The following is a 24,856-nucleotide window of genomic DNA, read 5'->3' as shown; positions in this document are numbered from 1 at the left end:
TTGTCTGCCTGTGTGGAGGACGGGGGCACATTTTTACATCTTGCTTGGCACTGTGTAGAGGTCTAATTCAAGCAACCCAAGAGGGGCAGGATTTCATATAAACTCTTTTCAATTGGCATTGTTCCTTGCAAAACAGAGGATAGCGGTATGATGGATGGGTCCAAGAATCCCAAGCGAGATTTTCTGGGTGAAAGATTTGTTGGAATGTGGTATTGCTGAAGAACATCATGTGAGGCTTTCTCCTATAGATGACTAAGTCTCTGAAGATTTGGAGGCCTGGGGTGCAATGTGGAACTCTTTTAATGAATGAATATGATACTACAGATATGGACTCCGATTGGGGGGGCAGGACTAAAAGGGACATAGCCCTCACCATATGTAAGTGAACTGATGCTGTTATGTGCATTTGTTTGGATCCATATTGTTATAAATTACATTATGTCTTGACAGCCAGAAAGAATATGTAGATATGTTGGATGGATAGTTGTATGCCTGCATTCTTTGATTGTGATAATAGTAGCTGTCACCATGCACTCTCTGTTGTGTTGCAATATAAAAAATGCAAAAATAATGGTTAAAAAAAAGTAAAACAAATGTTTTGCAAGATTTCAGACATGTGTGGTCTTCATATGCACAGCCATGATGAAGATGCATCTTGTAGAATAATGCATCGCTTCAAATCATTAAAATAATTTAAGTAAGTCTAGTCATGAAACCTGTAAGTTGGCAAACTGCAGTGTCGGAAATAATGGGTATGGAGCAAAAGTCATGAAATCCATGAATGAACTATCAAACTATAGGGAAGGGGCTTTGAAGGAGAGAAAACATGACAAAACACATCAGACTGGACACCAAGAAACTGTTTTCGACTAGTATATTATTATATTTCTCTGTGTGCGCTCGCCATGGCAGACACATGCAATATTAAGATACTTTAATATTCTGGAACCAGCAATCATATTCCACATTATCAAAGTTTCAAGTTTATTTAGTTCTTTCAGATTACAAACGAGTAAAACCATTACATCAGTCCATCATCATTGCTGAAAAGCAGGAAAGAAAGAAAATATAGGGATAAAAACAATTTAAATCTCATATCAAATATAAACATTATTTTAAAGCAACATGGATAGAATGTGCTTATTAGTGATGTCATTATCACTACAGGGATTGTAATTGTATTCCTATCTACCAAGCAGGAGTTAAAATCATAGAGATTGAAAAGGGACAACATGGGATATTAGTTGTGTAACAGTGTGTGAGCCTCCCATGTGGATCTTACATCAATATCCCTAAACAATGGAAGAAATCATATTTCCTGGCATTTTCGTAAAAGTGACAAAATAGTAAAATATGTATACTTGTTGCAATCATGTCCTACTTGCATGGCTGCTGATCAAAATGTAGCATTATTCCATTTCTTTATTAACTTAGCAATAGTGAGAACTCTTAATCTAAATTTGGCATAAAGGTTTATGGAGGCTACATGATCTTGAGAGATAAAACATGTAGCCCTTAACACTTTTGTTAGCTAGATAGGTATTGCATCTAGGAGTCAGTGATATTAGCTCAGGGTTAAATATGCGCAACCCATTCATGAAAACTAGACTTAACAATGAGACAGTCCCCAGCCTGTTATGTGTTAGGGGAAAGAGTTATATATTGGGTAGATGTCGGTTATAGCACAAGTATTTTTTGTGTTTGAGACAAGGAAGTGACACAATGACATCCCTAAAAAGTAAATCTCTCATATCTCTAAAAACTGCCACATCAGGGTTAGTCTGTAGCTGTAACCAGAAAAGTAAGCGTATGCGCTAGTACATTAAGAGATTCTCAAACATTCAAGTCTACATGGTGGAGCAGTTGCTTCAGGAAGTGACAATAGTGATTTACAAATGTTTCAACAATAGTTATCCAATTGAACTCACACTGTCTCTAAGTTCTGCCCCATTTAGTGAGCTGCTGAGGCACCCAACATTATAAACAGTCAAGGCAGCTGAACAGGTATAACCCCCAAACTTACCCTTAAAATACTGTAAGCCAGCCAGTGTTGCACTCTGAATGCTTATGGGTTTGTTCGCCTATTAGGCCTACTTCCTAGATGCAGCTAAACAAATTCTTAGCTATTCAAACTCCGAGTATTCGGTCAATGCAGATCCATTTAGAAACCTCCCTTTTCAATTATTGCTTAGGGAAATCTGGCTTCCCAGTATGCTTGGCATTTCTTGTACTGCATACTGTAAAATCGTTTTATTTATCATGAATAGCATTTTTTTAATAATTTGTTGTAATTGCGAATCAAATAAAAACTGACCCTGCACCATTTTCGTTTCTATTGTTATCTTTAGATGTACTGAAAACAAAACAATCCCATATATCCCTAAATCAACAGAAGGTACGAGTGGCCTCACTAGCAGCTAGCAAGCAACCTATCCAAAATCTGCCTGACCGCATTGAAGCCGTAATTAATTTTGATAAACTTATCGGGTGTTGTCATAGGTACTGAAGATGGGCAGCCATTTTGGTTAGAAATACCTCACGCTGGAAGAACTGACAGCATGATCCTGGGTGAGGCGTCAATACACATGAGAGGGAACATGGTTGCTGCATAGGACACATCATAAAGTGAACACTGTATAAGGAGATGAATCTTAGACCAGCATTAAAGGAGCAACGCCTGCCCCTTTTCAAACGGGTTACCTCCAGACTCCAAAAGCAAATGCCAGCTAGTAGCGGTTTCTCTTTTTAAAACTAAATCTTTTCTTTCTATGGAACTAAATATATCTAAATTATCACAACTATGAAAAACTGTATGCTTCCTATTTAGAATTGCATTTTGCTGTACATGTCTATAAGTGACATTTGAAGAATTTACAATGTTTATGATGAAAGCACAAGTTAAAATAAATAGCATGCTACAGTCCTACAGTCAGTTTACTGTACACAGAAGATACTTTATAGTAATTAGTATTTAATACAAAACATCAAGCTACTTTTACTTGCCAATATGACAGCTGATATATAACAAATAGGAAAACAATTCAGTCTAGCAGAGCCCTGGCAAACCCAAGTTTATGCTAAGAGGACCCACTAGTATTTCTAAATTGAACACTGTCTGAGCAAATATACCAGTCTATCTTCCTTGAAGCAACATTGAAAACTACTTTGGGTTGTCTTCCTTAATATTCAACTTAAGTAAAATAATATAATTAACAGATGCATCCTAAAGTTCAATCAAAACTACATCACCATTCCCCATTCCCATAAGACAACCAAAAGGGGTGTAGATGGTTTCATTTGAGCAAATCCCAGTGGTAATGTTCTAAAGGTTCATCTTTTCCTGGGTGTGGCAATCAATTGTGTAGTATTCTTCTTACTTTAAAGACCTAGTTAATTTCACGAGTAGGGAAGGCAGGATAACATATTTAATCACAAGGATTAGACTGTACAGGAATTTCCGAAAGAATAATGCGGTTGTGTGAAAATCACAACCTCCTTTTTGTATTTACATATCACCGGTACGCAATTACAACTGAAACTGCATAAATATCCTCCAATAATAAAACAACCTGCTCTTAAGACCTTGATATGTGGAGTGCGGCAGGTTAATCTCACACACACAAATTCCAATGGACTCTTTGGTAAACATTGAGCATAGATACTAGAACTGCTGCCTTTCCTTACCCTAAGATACAATCCTTGCTTACCAGATCATAAGTTTAAGGTTAATGGATGTTAGAAACCTTGGAGAAACATGAGGAATAGTGCAAATCTCCTGGAAACTCAAGTACCAAAGGCATCTTCAGACAGTCTTGTGCAAACTAATCTATACACATTTTCTTTCATTTATGGGGGTAGGAAGGAACCAACTCAGCAGCACCGGCTCGCCTTGTCTTTGCCTTACATAATTTTGCTAATATTTTCATGGTCTAACACTTGAATGGGCCAGGCAAAGAGCATTAGAGAAACGATGCAGAAAGGAGTCCCGGCATCATCTTATTCCTTGACTTTGGCAAAGAAATCGGCCACTTTGCTGAAGTTTTCTTCCTGCTGCTCAAGCGAATCAAGAACGATGCCCATAGGAGTCTTCTTCAAGCCAGCAAGCTCCATTTTATTCTCCACCTTGTTTTTTAGGTTTCGAAGCCTCAAGGAAGCATGGATGAAAGCCACTGAAACAGAAATTACAAGTCATCAATACAACAGAACTTAGCCCCTGAAGCTTTATCCAAGTATATTAAGTGTAGCACCACAGCCAATGTGAAGATAGCAGGTGCCCAATGTTAATTACAGATCCCTGGAATGTATTGGTAGTGTTCCTGCTAGGGCAAGCATTGAATAATTTTTTCTGTCGTTAAACCGCATTTTGTTACTGAGACATCAGCGAAATGTAACCTGCGTTTTGGTTAATTTTATTTACTGTACTTGTATGAACACAATTAAAATAAATATATTATAAAAACGACAGCAAGTTCCCTGACATACACTTTTGACTATGCATACTCTCATTATTGCCAGAAAAGATTAATGTAAGCATTACCCCCTCGTGCCAGTCAATACAATGTGAAGCGGCCCGCCCACCACAGGTCTTTTACCACGCTTCAAAAAAACAAATTCCTTCCTTTAGGTCCATGACCTACATGAACGTAAGGCCCCTTCCCCCACAACCCGTTCTGTGTTTCTTCCGGGCTTCTACAGGCGAGTGCTACGCTTCTTTATTTGGAATGTTTTCCTAGCTTGTAAGCGTGCGGCAGGGTTTCTGCACCACTGCGGACATTCTCTGCATTCATTTATGTTTTTTTAAACAGACTTTATTAAGATTTCACATTGCATACGATAATGGATCTCCGGATTCACTAGTAATACATACAAAAAGCATCAAGTAATTTCGATAAAGGCCATCCCTTCGATTTCAATTGTTCATTACCCGAATTGGTATGTCAGGGAAAAGCAAACATCAAAAGAACAGTCCACCCCCAACCCACCCCCCCTTACTTAGCGTCATCTTAATACAATAGTTACCAATCCACTAGGATCTCTTCTTTCAGTCGCTTTGCCCCCCTTACAGCTCTTGCTCGCTAATAACCAACCCCCACCCTCCCCACCCTCCAGGCATGTCGCTTACTATCAACCCATATATTCATGATCTAGGGATGCACCGGCGTGTGAACTGTCCTTCGCTCTAGGAGAGAGAGACATTTGAAGTGCGGACGGGGGCATACAATATGGTGGGCCTGGTCTAATGTGTGGCCTTCAACCAGGACCTGTGATAGTGCCAGGCGATCAATCGCCGCTGTCAGGGCCCTCCTCAGCTAGACTATCTTCCCTGTCCACATCTGGGTGTTTTAGGAGCTCCACTAGTGCTACCCAAGCCCTGGCAGTTTCTAATGTTTTCCTGCTCCCTGTCCTTTTTAGGTCGAGCCTGAGCCAGCGCGCATGTGCTGCTCTACAAGGCTTCTTGTAAGCACTATAAACTTCTCCGTGTGGGTCTGACTCCTCCCACACATAGGATCGGCTTTTGCGAGTGTCTTTCAGTAATGAAAGCACGCAAATGGCTAAAGGTGGGTGCATGGGCCACATTCTTTTTTAATGTTCACTACCATGGCGTTTTGCTTTCGGGAGCGAGCAGAGACGCGCAGGCTGGTAGCTGCATTCCTCATGGGTCAGGTTACCGTACTTTCTCTTTCGCTTGTTAATGTTTTACGATAATGACCTCGGCGCACGCTTAGAGAGCTTGCATTTGCCAGCAAAGTTAAAGTATTTCTGTTGATTGTTAGGTGCTGCTATTGAGCACCAGAAACCACCAGCTCATATTTAGCACTGCACTTTCCCTATGTTTAAAACACCACTACATAATATAGAGCACGGCAACCTACATTCAATATTGGTTTAACTATTAAAACACGGCGCACAACCCATGTAAATAAGAAGGGAATGTTACTGTAAAGGACAAAACGTCCGGCTCCAGTCGCACTTCCAATGCTTAATTTGTAACCTTGTAAGTGCCGGGGCTTTTATAAGGCAGCAGCTTCAGACAACATACTTCTTTTTTTACCCAGTCTAACAGGCAGCACACAACTTGTGTTAATGGGAAGTGAATGTGCTTTCAAGGACAAACTTCTAACTGTACGAGCTCGGAAACCAGGTTCCATTCTAAATGTTGCTCAATAGGGTGTGATTTTGGGCAAAGCATTTAATTTCCCAACACGCAATAAAAATGCAAGCGTTCTGGACTGCAGATAAAGTATTTCTGTTGATTATTAGGTGCTGGTGTTGAGCACCAGAAACCAACAGCTCATATTTAGAACTACACTCTCCCTATGTTTAAAACACCACTATATAATACAAAGCACGGTAACCTACAATCATGATTGGTTTCACTATTAAAACACGGTAACCTAGATTATATCTTTGTTTTACTAATTTATAATCTATGCAATTCCTGTTTGTCGTATTTCATTTATATGCTAAATAGGGCTCGAAAGTGCACGCTAAATCTGTGCCTTTTAACTGAATTATAGCGCATTTTATTCTGTGCTTTTCAGTTTTTTAAATACACACAGATATCTTTCTCTTTTACTTCTTTTGTTATTACATTCTGTGCGATCGCCTTCTGAAGCACCTTTAGTTAAAATAGGAGTCCAGCTCCAAATGTATTCTACCTGTATGGCTTTTGTTTTTCTAAGGCACATACATTGCTGTAAGTACACTGAATATATTTTAATGTTATTGGGCAAAAACAGAAATAGAATAGTGGCATGCCTCTAGCTGCACTCCCAATGGTTAATTTGTAACCAAGGAACTGCCGGGGCTTTTATTAGGCAGCAGCTTCAGAAAACATACTTTTGTTTTTTAGCCTGCCTAATAGGCAGCACACAACCCCTGTAAATATGAAGGGAATGTGCTTTAAAGGACAAAACTTCTGGCTTCAGTCGCACTCCCAATGCTTAATTTGTAACCTTACAACTGCCCGGGCTTTTATTAGGCAGCAGCTTCAGACAACATACTTCTTTTTGTAGCCTGCCTAACAGGCAGCACGCAACTTGTGTTAATGGGAAGTGAATGTGCTTTCAAGGACAAAACTTCTAACTGTACAAGCTCAGAAACCAGGTTCCATTCTCAAATGTTGCTCAATCGGGTGTGCTTTTGGACAAAGCATTTGATTTCCCTACATGCAGTAAAAATACAGGTGTCCTGGACTGCAGATAAAGTATTTCTGTTGAAGTTCCCAAATGCGAGACCTATTGGCTATGCCAATGCTTGTTGCCATTTGTAATCTGATTGCTCCTTCACATTCTTCCCACTTTACAAATTCTCTCGTCCATCTGGCTAAGCTAGGGCCACTCCTCGCCTTCCAATGACTAGTGATATCCATTTTGGCCAAAATGAGCCCTAAGTCCAAGAACTTGCTCATGACCTTGTTCCTGGTCGTGTGCGGAAACCAATGCAGCAAACAATACCCCACAGCGGCCTCGACCTCCCTCTCCGTTACATTTGCCAAGACTGCAGTGAACTCTCCCCAGAAGTCTCTGAAGGTTGGGCAACTCCAGAACATATGTAGGAACCCCACTCCCTCCATGTTACAGCGTGGGCACATGGCTGTATGGATACCAAAGTACTCATTGATCTTACCCGGGGTGAGGTATTCCCTGTGCAGGACATAGAAGTGTACGAGCTGGAATCTTGCATTCCTGGAGCTCTTGCAAGCTCTCTCCACTAATTCCCCCTATGTTAATGTTAGTGGAAATTTATAAAGCGCACGTACGCCGGATTGGCTTCATGGCGCTAGCAGACATCTTGACAAGGCAGCGGAAGCTAATCCTGAGTAAACAGCCAGGTTTTCAGGCATTTCCTAAATGGAAGGAGGTCAGTGCACATACGAAGCTCTAGAGGGAAGGAGTTCCACAGCTTGGGAGCAAGAGTAGCAAACCTACGACCTCCAAGACGAGCCCTCTTGAAGTTCGGACTAGTAATAAAAGAAAGGTGGGTAGATCTCAGGTAGTGAGTGGGGGAGTACCTGAGTATGATGTTGTTAATAAATTCCGGGCTGGTACCTTGTAGGGCCTTGAAAATAAGGCAGCCGGCCTTGAAAACACAGCGTCGTGACACCGGAAGCCAGTGTAATTTCCTCAACAGGGGAGAGGCGGGTAGCCATTTAGGTTGGTGGTAGATCAGACGGGCTGCCTGGTTTTGGACCAACTGAAGACGTTTGAACAAATACTGGGGCATTCCCAAGTAGACCGAGTTGGAATAGTCTAAGTGAGATAGCACAGTAGAAATCATCGCTTGGACCAAAGCTTCATGAGTAAGGAAGCGATGAATTTTCCTAATTTTCCGCAGTTGATAAAAGCATTTGGACACCACTGCTCCAACCTGGACTTTTAAGGATAGACCGCTATCTAAAAGTACCCCCAAAGTCTTGGCAGAACTAGAGGGGATGGGAGGTGGGCCGAGTGCAGGAGGCCAATATTGGGGGCCCCAATGCTTAAGGCTGTCTCCGGTAAGAACCACCTCAGTTTTCCCAGGATTTAGTTTCAAATGGTTCAGATCCATCCAAGTTTGGATGAACATCATAGTTTCCTGGAACTCCATGACGGAGTCATTAGAACCATCGACCCTTAGAAGAAGCTGCAGATCATCAGCATAATTGAGAACCAGTACCTTTCTCTTTTTCAAAGATTTGATCAGAGGGGACATATAGATGTTAAATAAGTGTGGGGAGAGGGCCGAGCCCTGAGGCACCCCGCAAGTAGTAATGTGAGAGTCAGATGAGAATTGGCCGAGGCGCACTGCCTGAGAGCGATCCTTCAGAAAAGAGGAAATCCAGTGTGCCGCTGTACCTGAGACTCCAGTCCCCCTGACACGGTCGACCAAGATGTTATGGTCGACCGTGTCAAAGGCCGCAGATAGGTCCAGCAGGACCAGAGCTCGAGGACACCCTTTATCAGCGAAATCCCGTAGGCTGTCCATGGCTGACAGGATCACGGCTTCGGTAGAATGTGCGGGACGAAAACCGGCCTGATGGGAGTCCAGATGTTTGTACATCTCCAGGAAATTGGAGAGGCATTTAGCTACATAACCCTCCAAGACTTTGGCCAGGAAAGGTAGCAAGGATATAGGACGATAATTGGCAAGGAGTGCCGGATCGGCTCCCAGCTTTTTCAAGAGGGGGACCACTGTGGCTTTTTTGAAAGCTAGAGGAACTATGCCAGATGTGATAGATTTGTTCAATAGGGCAAGGGCCGGACCGGGATGGATCGCAAGACACTCTTTCAGAATATGGGGTGGGCAGCAGTCCTATGGCTTCTTGTCTATAGGCTCCCCCAGATCCTCATCCCATTTGAGACGTAACGCAGTAAAAGGCAGTAGGATTTCATTTGTTAGACGCCTATAGAGGCTGCCGACACTACATATTGGCAGATTGGCAGGAAGGGATCGCTGAACCTCAGACATCCACAGTGTTTGCAAATGGCTGCTGTGAGGGCTGCGTGCAGAAGAAAATCACCCCATGGCAAGTCGTAGCGCTCTCGGAGGTCATCGAAGGGAAGCATAGTATTTTCTTCATACAAATCTCCTACTGTGGCAATTCCTGCTTCACTCCAGGCTTCTAGTCTACGCCAATTCCCTCCATGGGGCAAGGCCTCACATACGATCAGTGGGATGTCAGGTGCATAAGAGCAACGGATCCGAGCCCGTCGGAGGGACCTATTCCAGCATCTGCGCACTGTACTCAAGTCAGATGGGACGCTCTACGCATTCATGATCTTGGCTGGGGTGGGAAGCCTCTTTCAGCGTGCCGCTTCGGGACCGCCTAGGGGTTTCCTGACCCCTGCAGTGTGAGCAAGTGGGCACATTTCCAGGGAAGGCTGCAGACTGGTTTTTCAGCAACTGGATCTCGTGTTTGGTGAGATTTGGTTGATGGGGAAACCAGTATAAATTAGGAAGTGAAGTTGGGCTCACTTTTTCTTCCTTGGCAACGGAGTCTGCCGATTCAGGAAAGCGGGCTGAGAAGCTCCACAATATCATTACAATAGAGGAGGAGGGTTTCCTCTGGATTTCTGAGGCAGACTTGCAGAGACTGATTAATCAGGCAGTTGATGAGGCTGTCAATGACCCTCAGTTAAAGCGACAGCGTTTGGATACTGAGGATGAAGTTGATGTTGATTATCTAAGGGGAAATATGTACAAGGAAAAGCTCTCACTGTCATGCTCTCTCACATCCGTGAGGCGCTTGGGTTCGAGAAGCATTCTGATGATGAGGATGGCTTTTTTCCCCAGTACAGTGGTTTACTAGAGGAGAATTTGCCTTTCCATGTAGTTCTTCAAAATACTGTCCTAGAGGAATGGAATGATGTGGACAAGCGGAATATTCCCAGGTTCCTGAATAAAAGATATTTGGAGGAGTTAAAGAAGAATTTGAAACCTCGCAAACTATACCAACGGAAGTCTTTTGTACAAAAACAGGCTCAGCAGTGACCTCAAGTTCGACTTCCTTTTCCCTTTCACAGCCAGGCTTGTGGTCGGGGTGCCACGTTTGCCAATAAAACCCGACCTCAGGGACAGTCTGACAGAGATTTTGGGCACAAGTGACTATACGGCAGTAGGTGCCAGGTTGAGCATTTACTTCCATAATGGCGGACTCGGGTAATGGATCAATGGGTGTTTTCAAATGTTCAGGAGAGATACAGGATTCCTTTTCAAGAACTCCCTCCTCTTGCTCGGTTCTGTTCTATGCCTCTGTCCAACGACGCTGTGACAAGGGATGCTATGCTGTTGGACGTAGAAAAGCTGCTGCAAAAGAACGTGATTATTCTTGCCCCTCCTCTTCAGCTGGGAGAAGGTTTCTACTCCACTCTTTTACTGGTGTCAAAGCCCGATGGATCTTTTTGGTCCAGTCTCAATTTGAAGCAGTTGAACAAGTGGGTTGTGTTCAACCACTTTCAAATGGTCTCCTTGCCATCGATAATTCCTTTGGTTCAGATGAGAGATTATCTGACAACTCTGGATTTAGAAGATGCGTACTTCCATGTGCCCATTCACCCCACCAGCCAACCTTTTCTCCGGGTGTGTGCGCAGGGATGTAATTTCCAGTTTCAGGCACTGCCTTTAGGATTGTCAACTGCTTCGAGGACTTTCGCAAAGGTATTTGCTCCAGTTGTCGCTCTTTCGCAACTTTTTTGATTTTCTGTCTTCCCTTATCTGGATGACTGGCTAATTTGTAATCAGTGCTTCCTCTCTTTCAAAGGCTCAAGATGCAGTCCTCACAACCACAGAGCTTCTCCTCACAATGGGCTTGAAGTTGAACTTCCAAAAGTTGCATTTGGCTCCAGTCCAATTCATCCAGTTCATTGGGGCGATCTTCAATACCTAAATCCCTCGATTGGTAGTTGCACACTCCAAGTCTGGAGAGGGATCTCCCCTTTCGGTTGGCTCTTTTGTTTGTGGGGTTGGGGTCTGCCCTTTTGGATTGGGAGTGAAAGGGGCAATGGTCAGAGGTGGACAGGGGTCATTCCTCCAACTGGAGAGAGCTGTGTGCAGTATTGAAAGCAGTCCAGTTTTTTCAGCCTTGGTTGGAGGGTGAGTGCCTTATAGTCCGATCGGACAATAAAGTGGCTCCTTCCTACTTGAATCGCCAAGGGGGCATGGAGTGTCCAAATCTGAATCAGCTGATGATCAGAATTTGTTCCTGGGCAGAAGCTCATTTGTTGTCCTTAAAGGCAGTGTATATTCAAGGGGTTCTGAATTTTCAGGGAGACTGCCTAAGTCACAATCTTCCTTCTTCATTCCTGTTTCATCTGGCTGCTCCTCTGTTCCTCCAGATATGCTACCTCTTTGGTTCTCCCTGGATACACCTCTTTGCATCTCCCTGGAACTCCATATTACCAGTATTTTACACAGAGATGGTTTGTCCACAGGCCTGGGCGGTGGATGCCGTCGGTTCTGTGGCCACAGGTCTTCTATATGCCTCCCCCACATTTTCATTGTTTACAAGGGTTTTTCTGAAGATTTGGGGGAGGGTATACCAGAGATCCTGGAGGTACCTTTTTGGTCCAGACGGCCTTTGTTTGCTCCTCTGATATCTCTCTCTAAGGGTCAGTTTTTCAAGTTACCACTAGTCCCGTTCCCCATGCACTTTCCGGTGATGTCTCAAACTCAGTTGCTCAACCTTAGTCTAACTGCTTGGAACTTGAGAAGTCGGATCTGGTGTCCTTTGGCTGTTCTTCCCTGGTGACAGAGCAGATTCTGTACTCTATGAAGGACTATACCAGGGCTTCTAATAGGAAGCATTTGTTTATTTTGCTCATTGGTGTTCCTCTAAATCCTTTGACCCCGTTTCTGTTTATCCTTCCAGGTTTCGGATTTCCGGAGGGATGTTTTTCTGAAGACGTGGTCTCCTTCAACCCTCTCTGCTCAGTGGGCGGCCTTTAAATCATGTAGGGGTGTCGGGAGTGATTTGTCTGCTGTTACTCTTTTGGTCTACCGTTTACTGAAGAGTTTTGGGTTACAGACCCTTCTTCCCTCGATTAGGGTTCCCTCTTGGGATTTGCCTGTTGTGTTAAGGGTTAGCAATGTGAGCCTTTTGATTCCGTCCAGTTGGTTTGGTTGCCCGCTAAATTGGTGTTTCTTTTAGCCATCACTACGGCTAGGCGTAATGGGGAGTTGGGTTCTCTGGTCATTACTCACGCGTATCTGCACATTTTGCCTGATAGGGTGATTCTCCATCCTTACCCTGGGTTTTATTCCTAAGATTAATTCTAAATTTTCATTCTGATCACGGATCGATTTTGCCTGTGTTACAGGGTGATGATCTGCAACCGGATCTTTCCTCCCTTGATGTTAGACGTACTCTTCTGTGTTATTTGGATTGCACTAAGGCATTCAGAGTTTTCAATTCCCTCCTTGTTGCTTTTGTCAGTGTTGACTAGGGTAAACAGGTGTCTGTTTCTACTATGAGTCGAAGGATTCGACAAGCTATTTCTCAGACGTATAACTCGGTTGGTGAGTCCCCTCCTTCTCAGATTCAGGGTCATTCCACTTGGTCTGACTCTTCTTCTTGGGCTGTGGTTGGTGGGGTGTCTATTCAGGAGATTTGTCGGGCTGCTACATGGGCCATATTTCACACATTCTTTTAACATTACAGGTTGGAGTTGTTGATTAAATGTTGTGAAGACAGCAATGCAGTAATTGTTGTGCCTGTATTAAACAAATTTTGTAACAGTGTTAAGTTGGTGCAATGTGTTTTATTCACGGCTTGCGACATCTTTACGTTCTAATGACTGGGACGAGTGGGACTAATGAGGGGGTGATGACTCCATTACTTATCGGTAACCTGCATTACCTTAAATTTGGTTCTCCTCGTCCCAGTCAAAGCCCCTCCCTCCCTTGTGAGGGGTTCTGCACCTCCTTTCTCTTGTGTCTTGTTACTAACAGAACGGAACGTGGGGGAAGGAGCCTTAAGTCCATGTAGGTCATGGACATAAAGGAAGGACTGTGCTTTTTTTTTAAGCATGGTAAAAGTCCTTTGGTGGGCGGGGCCGCCTCACATTGGATTAACTGGGACGAGGGGGATCATATTTGGGGTAATGAAGGTTACCGGTAAGTAATGGAGTCATTTACCACTATAGATTAACGATATCAAGCCGTGGTGCTAATCGGAAGAGAGGGTTGGTAGTTGCCAAAGTAAGAGCAGCTTGGCTGTGTTGTGAAAAAATACAAATTACAAGGAAATCTTATTAAACTGGGGTCTCCAATTCTTCCCTTCATCGCTCCAAATGAATAACCATGAACTACGCATAGAATGGCCAATGAAGAGCTGCCATTTCGTGGCAATTAAGTTAAATGGAAAAGCAGAGAAAACTCATTCATGTTTTGACTGCACAATAACTGTGACACAAATCAGGAGAGCTCCCACTATAAAAAAACATGCAGCTCCCGTGCCCCATTTATATTTGGGGGAACCAGTGATTAACCAAAGGAGGAAGGAGCCTCTGCTGGCTTCATAAGTGACAGTGAAAGTGGCTAAGCCGTCAGAGGACAACCATTGTTAATTTGTCGAGAGGTTCCCTTATTAAGGGCAGACCTCCTGATGAAGCTTTTCCTTGCACCGTTTGCTATGCCAGGCATGACAGACCTGGCAGAGAAAATCAAGAGTGCCCATCATAGGTAGGAAAAAACTTAATGAAAGTTAGGATTTATTTTTTTGGTTCACAAAAAAAAGTGCCCACTTTGGGGGTTTGTTTCTACCAAAAGAATTGCCAGCCGGCCACCATGACTTGGGCCCAGCTGGCAGTTTTGCTGAACATGCTTCTGCCGTTCTGGCAAAATGAGACCCATCAATCTGGCAGGCCACCCACCAATGACTAAATGAACCTGCTAATTAGATCTACTGTCAAAAGAGACAAATATGCTTCATGCGGAAGAAATTACATGGTGAAAAATTTGTAACAAAAAAGAATAACATTTTCTGAAACAACTGCTAGTTGATCACACAGACCACAGCGTTATTTCCGTGTGAGCATTCACATATAATGATACTTCAGTATTAGTGACAGTCACTTTTTGAACAGCCTAATGACGTGAGTGCAAGCCTTTGTGCTTGAACCTGAACCTGTGGACAAATTACCAGTTTCTAACACGCTTACAGCATGGCATGCCCTTGCTGCACAGTGGGGATCTGCATCCATTTTTAAACTCCTCCAGAGTACTTCCATATTAGACAAAGGGTCAAACGTGCAGCTGTGTCCCTCTTCTGTAATACCCACCAGCACATGCACATTTTGCACCCTGAAAAACAGAGTGGGTGAAAGCCTTTGTTGGTGCACCTGTGTCATGCTATTGGCACAGAAACAAGAGTAAAAAAGCATCTTGGTGGGCATGATAACTAAGTCTCTAGGTGGTGCTGCGTAGCTGATATGACTTCAAGGGCATGCTTTAGGAGAGAGTACAGAGGGTCACAAAATACTCTCAAATGGAGTGCAGACAAAAATGCCTTCCCCACCCATTCAAGCGGAGGCCAATGTGCATCTTCCAAAGACACTGACAGCACAGCAGCAATTAGATGGCGCTGTTTCAGCAGGCATAGTCTCCTGCACTCTGGTTGCTCAAAAGGGGGTCATGAAGGGCCCATGAGGGTAGGCAAAGTCTGACCTGACATTCAGTCCGTTTTCCCTTGATGCCTTCTTTCTTGCAGATGTAGCAGCTGCCATGGGATGGAAATTACTTTTTCTTTTACTAAAATGCCAATCTGTTATTGGTTTGCCCTGGGTTCACACAATATGGGTGTGCATTGTTGCAAACTACTGCCAACTATGAATTTGTACCTGGGCCCACATTACATATAGGGCACACTGTCCCTGTGTGTGCCATGGTGCACTTTTAACTGGAAGCACTGGGCACCCTATTACAGCAAATGCACTGTGCCCAGTACAGCTGCAAATTTGTGCATGTCCAGGAGCAGTGCATTAGCAGAAGGTGGACAAACTGCTTAAAGTGGCCAGTCGGCTTTTCAGTCTGTAAGCGGCACCCTGGCCTGCATTTGAAAGGCAGGGTAGAGATCCACCCTGTAGGACGGTGTAGTGAGTGACTGCACCCGCATGCATGAGGATGACATCTGAAGAGCCCATTTACAGACGGGCAGTACGTACGTTTTCCATATATGGAGTACGTGTTGACTGTGTCGCTGGAAAACATTTTATACAGCCAGTCCTATGTAGGGTGAAAGGTGTAATGGCTTTTTTTTCCTGTCTAAAACTGCCAGGAAAAAACTGGCAGAGAGGGACAGAAATAAAAAATGAATCCAACACCATGGGAGAAAAGTCTCAGGGTATGGGTAGAGGTGGGGAGAGAGGTATTAGTTTTTTGTTTTTCTGAAACAAACTTCCACTTTGGCAGTTTGTTTCTGGAAACCAAACCAATTAAACGTTGGGTGGATGGCCATCAAAACCAACAGTGGCATTGACAGCGTTTCCTTTCAATGTACAGAAATAACTGCTGGGCCAGTAGTTTGTCTAGATGGCAGAGCTATTGTCCTCTGCCACTATGACGAACAGAGGACAGTCTGTCAAATGCTAAATCAGGCCATTAGAGACAGTACCTATTCCCATTCCAAATAATCAAACATACGAGGAAAAGTACATTCATTGTTATACTTCAGATTGGGACTTTTGAAAGGTGTATTGCTCTCACCTGTTTTATTAGGTAATTTAAGAAATATGATCTTTAAACTTTTAAAATGTGTTTATCATTTTGAATTTGGGGAGAGGAGTTGGCCTAACGGCTAGGGCGGTCGATCTCGAATCTGGGGAGCTGGGTTCGAGTCTTGGCAATGACGCTGAACCTCCTGTGATTATGGGCAAATCACTTAATCTCCCCGTGCCTAACAAAAATGAATGTGTGTCCTAATGTAACCTAACTGGTGCTATGTAAAGCATTTTGATACCCGTTTTGGGTCAAGTTCGCGCTATATAAAACTCTGCAACAAAAAAAATATATATATATATAACAAGATAATAATCAAGTAATGCAAAAGAATATTTATAAGCTGCAAGTTCTAAAAGCATAAAGATACTTTTATAGTGCCTCTACTGGTCTTCGTCCCCTGGCACTTTTACATTATCAGTGTTCTATAGATGGTAAATTCTGAGCCTTGGACAGCTGTGCTTCATATGCAGATGTCTCATTCCTATATGCTTGGTTCCCCACACCAGTGCCTTCTATTGAAAAGAAGCAAATCTGTGTGTGCTTTCTGACCGATGACTGAGGGTATTTATAATAGGAAAGACCCTGAAAGAGTCACCATACAAGTAACTATTATACTCTTACATCCTGGCTTGATCCCATTCTCACAATTCCTCAGATATGGAGAAAGGGGGAGGTGAAAGACATCCCTAGGCAAACAAGTTGCAGATAACTTCCTTCCCATCTCTGCATTGCTCTGGGAAGGAGCCTAGAAAGTTTTGTGATGGCTCTGGGACGGGCAGTCCTTGTAGCTGGCCATATATGTCTCTCAATGCACTTGCCTGCAGAATGTCTTAGCCCTTTTGGAGTGTACTTTAACCACAGACAGAGGCTGGCCTCCATGCAATAGGTGGTGCATGAAATTATTCAGCTGGCAATGGTGACCTTGGCCATTGGCCTCAGCCAGTCATTGCCCTAAAGGTCACAAAAAGCTGGTCCGATGAACAATTTGATCCAGGTAGAAACACAAGGGATATTTTGCCATTCAATGTATACAACATCTCCTGTGGGAAGGTGGAAAAGGAAGGTACTAGGAGGACAATTTCCTTACTGAGATTAAATTTGAATACTACTTTGGGTAAGCACAAAGGCTGAGTTTGAAGAACATTCCTGGTGCCATGAAACGGTTTGGAGAGTTATGAGGCAGAGAGAGCTTTCAGCTCGCTAATGGGCCTTCCTATATTGCTATTGCCAACAGAAAGGCTGTTTTCCACAAGAACTATTCTGTTACAGGAGGCCACTAGAACCTACAAGTTGTCAGAGGAGAAGTCTAGATGTTAAAAGGTCAGCTTATCAGGAACCCTAAGAGTCAATCAGCAGGATTGGGTCTACAACAGCTGCAGCTTCTACTTCCGTCCGACATCCAGCAGGGCAAGGCATATTAATCTGCCAATGGGTGGTCCATCCATAATTAACCACTCCCCACCCACAGCATTTGAGGTCTGTTTGGACTGCGGAGGATGGGTGCACGAGTCAGATGAGCCACAGGTGGCATTGCAAGTGATCATCCCTGCGCAACAGGAGCGTCATCGCTCCCTCACTCTCCTAAGTGAAGTTTGTGAGCACCTAACATTGTCATAAAATACAGCCATGTGTCGTATTAACCTACACATATTGCTGTTAACACATATTTCCCCACAACAACTATATGGGGTGCTCAGTATAAATGAACATGCCTGCTTTAGTACTAGTACCTATTCCCTACACCAAGCCGTAGCTTTGATATCCGTTTATATTTAGTGTGACACTCTTAAAGCAAGCGCTTTTTGAAGCATATAAGATGGCTGTCTGGGTTGGACGTCCAAAGCAAATTATATTTTTGGGGATGGTCTTCAGAACATTTATTGGACAGCCTTGTGTCTTCTCGCACTGTTCAGCCAGTGATAGCAGCTTGTTCGCCTTGCGTTACAGATTTGTTTACTGGCAAACAAGAAGAGGACTGTGCCATGATTCACCAAAGCTTAACTCGTGCATCCGAATTCTGATAAGGAGGCTTGACCACCTGCTATTCCTTCCTGGAATATTACACAGCTCTGCCTCTGCAAGTCCCTCCTGTTCAGGGTTCCAGGCGGTATCAGCACACATGCACAACTCTGCCAGCGCACCTCAATACTTGCAAGCATACCAACCCTGCTCAGCGCCTGTTGTGAATAATGCAATGATCTGCGAATGCAGCTCACTCTTCACTAGGTAGCATATATTCTTTGCGATCCCTATACTCAGAATCAAGCTGCTCAAAAAAGCAGCCAACAGCTGGAATTCGGATACCTGCCCCTCGGGCATTGCCCGAGTGCCCGCATTACCAATCGGACGCTGACTTACAGGCAAGGGTAGTGCTAGCACCGAAGGCAGTGGATAGGTCCTTTAATGGAAGTGAGCAGTGCTGTCCCTACTGGGACAGTAGGCGGGACCCTTGTAAGAACTTTTTTTGTCCTGTATTAATAATATGTACAAGGTAAGAACTGATAAAAGGGACCTGGCAATCCGAAAATTAAAGCTTATTTAGGTTATGCAAACGTATTTCAAATCAAGAACTTTCTAACTACATCGTGTCGTATGCACAGCTCTGAGTAGCATCTAATAAATCTTTAAGAACTTGAAAGGACTCCAATTTCTCACTCTGCTATTTTGATTGAAACCCAAGAGAGAAGCAGTATCAGTACCCTTGATTACATGAAGCTACTGATGTCATATCGTTCTCCTCTGGAGTCGAGGAATAAGCCTCTGAGACTCTGGCTTCGCAAAGGGCATCAAAAACTAAGAAACACAAACAACAGCATGTTTCAAATACAAAAATATATATTCCATATATGGTGTCAGTGTTTTATTTTTGTATGACATGGTCCCCTCAATACTGTTCTGATGTCCTATAGTCCCAAGTAAAGAATTTATTGAATGACTTGATTCTGTAAAACAACTTAATTTGTTTGTTGCTGGGCATCTGCCAGGCTTGATTTCTCTTCAGTTTGTAGAAGTTGTCACTCATACCATTACTCTAGTTGTGCAGTTCAAAAATGTAGTAATCTCCCAAAAATGGCCTACCATCAACATGATGGTCAACAATAACACTAGGAGTCCTTATATACATCAAGCACCAGTGGAAGTCAAGCAACCTTTCAAGTAACCCTAAAATGCAAGAATCAGGGACACTAGACTGGGATGTGGCATTTGTGACAACAGCAAAAGAGACCAACTTCACCTGGAAATGCTCACCAGTTTACCTAAAAGATCAAACTTGAGGAGGTGCAGTACTGTCAGCATGACCGAACCACTGCTGTAACAACAAGAATTAACTTTCTGCTCCTTTAGGTACTTAAGGCAATGTTTCCTTATGGAATAAGCTGATCCTCATATGGCACTGCGGACAATATTTTTCTTGACGCCCCTTCTACAGAGGCATTTGCCTTTAGACTGGCGATACTTTTACCCCTACTGTCTGTGGTTGTCACTGGCCTGGTTTAAGGGATAAAAAGTTCTGCCAAGACTGAAATCCAGATTGTATTAATTGTGTGGCAGAAGAGGAAGGATAGTGTTAATGTTACTTACCCTGTAAGCATGTTTTCGTAGCATGCAGTTATGTAGAATCACATGCTGTGCATACTTCCACCATCTAGTGTTGGGCTCGGACGTGTACAATATGTCTTTCTCCTAAATAAGTCTTCGAGTCACAGGACCTGGTGACTCCACCTGTTAGTGGTAATGCACATAGCATCAGCTGCATTGTTAGATTGTTTTTCCCACACCGAGGGCGTGACTGTAGATGAAGTAAACTATGACAATGCAAAGTAGAAAATATCAATATGAGAAAACAAAAAAGATCACAGAGTATTTGCAACAACCAGAGGTTTCCAGGGAGGAGGGTGGCCTCATAGGAACCTACAGCATTACATGCCACAAACAGATGCTTACAAGGAAAATAACATTTTCCGTTCATGGCATATGTAGCTGTAGATACACATGCTGTGCATAGACTGTAAAACAGTCTTCTCAAAGCAGTGGCTCAGCCTGAGGATGTTGCAGAGGACTGGAATAATGTGCACAAGAAATGCCAGGATATCCACACAGTAGTACTTTGTAAAGGTGTGAGGAGTGGACCAGGTAGCTGCTTTACATATGTAAGCTAGTGGTATGTTACCTAAGAAAGCCATTTCTTTCAGGTAGAAAGGAGTCTGGGAGGGGCAGGCAGAGACCTTTTAGCTTTAGCATAACAAGTCCGAATGCACTTGACAAGTCAACGAGAAACCCCTGTCGTAGAAATGGCACACCCCTTATGAGGCTTAGGATAGGAAACAAACAACTGTTGTGTCTTTCGAAATGGTTTTGTTCTACCAATGTAGTACAAGAATGCTCTTTTGACATTCAGAGGGTGCAAAGAGCGTTCCGCTAAAGGCTCTGGATGTGGAAAGAAGACTGTTAATTCAACAGATTAATCAAGGTTAAAGCTGGAGACCATCTTAGGGAAGAATTTGGCATTGGTTCTCAGAACCACTCAATCATGGTGAACCTGAAAGAATGGTTCTTCCAGTGTAAGAACATGTAACTTACTAACTCGTCTAAGAGAAGTGGTGGCTACGAGGAAAGCTACTTTCACGATAAAAAATGTAATAGAGAGGAGTGAAGTGGTTCAAAAGAAGGGCCCACAAGCCTAGCAAGAACAATTTATAATAACTAGTTTAAGGCCTTCCATGAAAGCTTAATAACTGGTACTCCAAGGGCAAAGCTTATTGCCTATTCTGTCGGTTGGCAGCCACAGCAGCCAACAGCCAGATGCAACCGAATGAAAGTGTAGGCGAGGCTTAACGTCTGGAGGTGAAGGAGGTAACAGACAATATCTTGTACCAATGCTGCCAATCTGTTTGGAAAGGCAATAGTGTACAAAGCGTTTCCATTTGGCTGTGTAACAGGCCCTGGTAGTAGGCCTATGTGTTTTTAAGAAAATAAATGCACTCCTCCGGAAGGTTGAGGTAACCAAACTATAAGAACTCAGGAGACTAACTGCAAGGTTGGGTTGTTGAGAATTGGGGTGCCGGAGAGTGTCGTGATTTTGTGTAAGAAGATCCGGTCTGTTGGGGAGCTTCTCGTGAAGAACTAGCTAGAGCTATTGCAGGGTGGAGTACCATGACTGGTGTGTTCAGGTTGGAGCCACTAAGATGAGAGTAAGGGATGTCTGCCTCAGTCGACGGTCCACAAATAGTAGGAGCAGGGGAAGGTGAAAAAGCATAGGCAAATATCCCTGACCAGTTCATCCATAGTGCATTGCCAATGGACTCTGGGTGTGGTAACCTGGTGGTGAAGTTTGGGCATTTAGCATTTTCGGCGAACTGATCTATTTGAGGATGCCCCACTACTGGAAGTATGGGAGTAGAAGCTAAGGGTGGAGTTCCCACTCGTGGACTTGTTGATGCATTCTGCTGAGCAGATCTGCTAGATCTTTGTCCTCCCCAGAAATGTGCTGGAGAAGCAGAACAAACTGTGATGTATTGCCTACCTGTAATGCTTTGAGCTACTGCTGACAGCTGGATAGAATGTATACCCCCTTCTTTCTTTAAATAGAACATGGCAGTCATGTTGTCTGCGAGTACTTAGACTGTTTTGTTCTGAATGATAGAACAGAATGCCCAAAGGGCGAGCTGTATAGCCAGCAGTTCCAGGTAGTTGATGTGGAGGGACTGTTAGGCAGAAGACCTCATTCCCTGGACAATAAGATGATTGCGATGTGCACCCCAGCCAGTAAGTGCTGTATCCATGGTGATAGTGACCTGCGGATTGCGGAATCAGGTCGACGAAGGGCAGCCCTTGTGTTAGATTGTGTACATTCCACCACTGCAGAGAATAACGTGTGGCTCCCCACCAATACTAGATCTTCTAGACAACCCTCCGCCTTGCACCACTGTGTCACTAGGCACTCTTGTAATGGATGCATGTACAATCTGGCATGGGGAAACTATGGCTATTCAAGACACTATCATTCTCAACAAGCGCATCACAGTTCTGACAGTTACCTGGTGATCTGGCTGAAAAAAAGTTTTAAAATGCCTGTACCCTTGCATGACTGGGGTAAGCCTTTCCCACCCAAGCGTCTAATATGGCCCCTAGAATGGGCTTTACTTGAAGGGAATGGAGGTGGGAATTGGTCACTTTGATGGTAAATACTAGACTGTGTATGGTGTAGATGGTGGTTTGCATATGCATTAGGCATTGTTGGTGGGTGGCTCTCTTGATCAGTCAGTCCTCCAGGTAAGGGAAACATGGATGCTGCACTTCCAGAGATGATCTGCTAACACTGGCAGATATTTTGTAAAGACTATAGGAGCTGTGGTAACCCCAAAAGGGAGTACTTTGAACTTGAAATGTCGTCCACTTACCACAAATGCCCTGGGTGAATGGGATTGTGAAAGAAGGCATCCTTCAGCTCGAGGGCTGTCATGAAGTTTCCTTGTTGCAGCAGCGGAATGACATCTTGTCGATTTACTATGTGGAAGTGCTCTGACCGAATGTACCTGTTGAACAAGTTACTTACCTTCGGTAATGCTAGAGACTCGGTAGAGACCAACTAGCCACAGATTCCTTACCTTAGAATTATCCCTAGGTGTCAGACTGGTTCTGGAAATCTTTTGGGAGCAGTGCCCCTGCTTCTAGTCGCAGATTCCTAGCCTTAGAATAGATACTCAAGCAATACCTCCCAGAGGTGGGGCTGCGAAACAATTCCACACTAAAAAGTCCTGCAGGACCGAATGGGCAAAGTGCGTTGCCTAATGACCTGACAGGCAGTAGTGCTTCGTAAACGTGTGCAGAGATGCCCACGCTCCTGCCTGGCAGATGTCCAGGACCAGAACTCTGTGTGCTAACACAGTGGTCACATCCTTGGCTCTGGTGGAATGAGCATGCAAACAATCATGGGCTTGCTTCTTGGCCAGTGCATAGCAGATTTTAATTCAGAGCACGATCCATCGGGAGATGGTCCGTTTTTGCACAGTCTTTGGCTTCTTGTATCCGACAAACTCCACCAAGGCTTGATTGTACACCTGGAAATCTTTTGTGTGGTCAAGATAGTATAACAACACTCTTTTTGGGTCCAGCTGATGGAGTCGCTTTTCTTCCTTAGAGGGATGCGAGAGAGCATAAAAAGTAGGCAGGGTGATGGACTGATCTATGTGAAACCAAGTGACAACTTTTGTTAGAAAGGAAGCTATAGTGCGAAGAACCAGATGGCTAGGTATGGACCCTCCGAGCAGATGTTATCACCACTAGGAAGGTCATTTTGATGGTAAGGAGCCTGAGAGGACAGTTATGCAGCGGCCAAAGAGAGCGTACATCAAAAATGTAAGTACAAGATTGAGGATCCACTGAGGCATGATAAAGGATGAAGGTGAAAACATTGGAGACCTTTCAAAAACCTATTTACAACAGCGGATTTGAAGATGATGGCTGATCTGGCAACTGCAGGAAGACTCAAATGGCAGAAAGATGGCCCTTTAAGGTGCCTAACACATTCCTGCTGGGCCAGAGAAAGAATAAACAGAAGGACCTGAGAAAGAGGAGCAGAAAGAGGATCAACTTGCTTTTCTTCACACCATGCCACAAACTTGCCCCAGCTGCAGGCGTATACCGTCTTGGTGGAGAGAGGCCTGCCTGCCAAGATAACATAGCAGACTTCGGGCATAAGATCTAAATCTGTCAACTGGCACAGCTCAATCCCCACGCATAAAGGTGGAGTGTTGACGGATTTGGATGGAGAAACATTTCTTGCAGTTGCGACAGAAGGGGCAGCCTGATCGGAGGGCCAATAGCCAGTGCCAACAGCTTGGGATACCAAACTCTCTGAGCCCAGTCCAGAGCTACAAGCAAGACTTGGGCCTGGTTGTTCCTGATCGACTTGAGAACTCTGGGCAGGAGTGGTACGTCCGAAAAGATGTATAGGAGGCCTGAGCTCCACTTGAGATGAAAAACGTCTCAGAGCGAGACCCGCCTTGGAAACTCCAGAGCACAGAACTGCTGACATTGCACTGTCGGCGATGGCGAACAGATGTAACCAAATCTCTCCCCACTGCTGAAAGAGACCTAGCACCACCTCCGGATGGAAATCCCATGGTGACAAAGAGCTACGGTCTCGGGCGCCTCAATCATCGCAAAAAACAGGAACAGATAAACAAATTGGTTGGGAACCGAATAGTTGCGCTCACACTTTGACTAAAAAAGACCCAGTTACCTAGTGGCCCTTCAATATCAACAAAAAATACTGCACAAGGACACACACGCGTTCTTCTAAACAAATATTGGAATATGAATATCATGGCTGACCTAGGATAAATCTAACAGAGAAGATCGGTAGATCTCAGAAAGAGCTCACTAGGAGTTTAATAGTCCTGAGGAGAACCCTACTAACTTGTCTTTGGGTTCGAAACGCGTCGACTATCATGTAACCACATAAGTGTGTTGAAAAAATATACTACGTGGCTCATTTGTAAAAAGCTTTATTAAAACTGTGTTGTGAGCCATAATAGTACACTGTCTGGTTGTTGCCCTGATTTCGGTTGTCATTGAAATTTGTTCCAAAAAAACCTAGCATCAAATATCAACCTTCAGAGCTGTACTGTTTTTCTTTCTGTTCTATTTGTTTTTG

The 24,856-nt window shown here is 43.8% G+C and overlaps 1 protein-coding gene across 2 annotated transcripts in view; it reads right to left on the bottom strand.

The window, feature by feature from the left end:
- Positions 1–963: 963 nt before the first annotated feature.
- ARL6IP5 (ARF like GTPase 6 interacting protein 5) overlaps positions 964–24,856 on the bottom strand; it is a 154,568-nt gene continuing 130,675 nt past the window's right edge. For both annotated transcript variants that reach the window (XM_085624786.1, XM_085624787.1), the window contains exon 3: positions 964–4,169. In XM_085624786.1, coding sequence (XP_085480912.1) covers positions 3,997–4,169 — 173 coding nt within the window. In that variant the 3' untranslated portion in view covers positions 964–3,996. The remainder of the gene's footprint in view (positions 4,170–24,856) is intronic.

Source organism: Triturus cristatus, chromosome 9 (genome assembly GCF_964204655.1).
Source record: "Triturus cristatus chromosome 9, aTriCri1.1, whole genome shotgun sequence".
In the NCBI taxonomy this organism is placed as follows: Eukaryota; Metazoa; Chordata; class Amphibia; order Caudata; family Salamandridae; genus Triturus; species Triturus cristatus.
The sequence above is the reverse complement of the archived record's forward strand: the minus strand, read 5'-3'. Positions and strand labels throughout refer to the sequence as shown.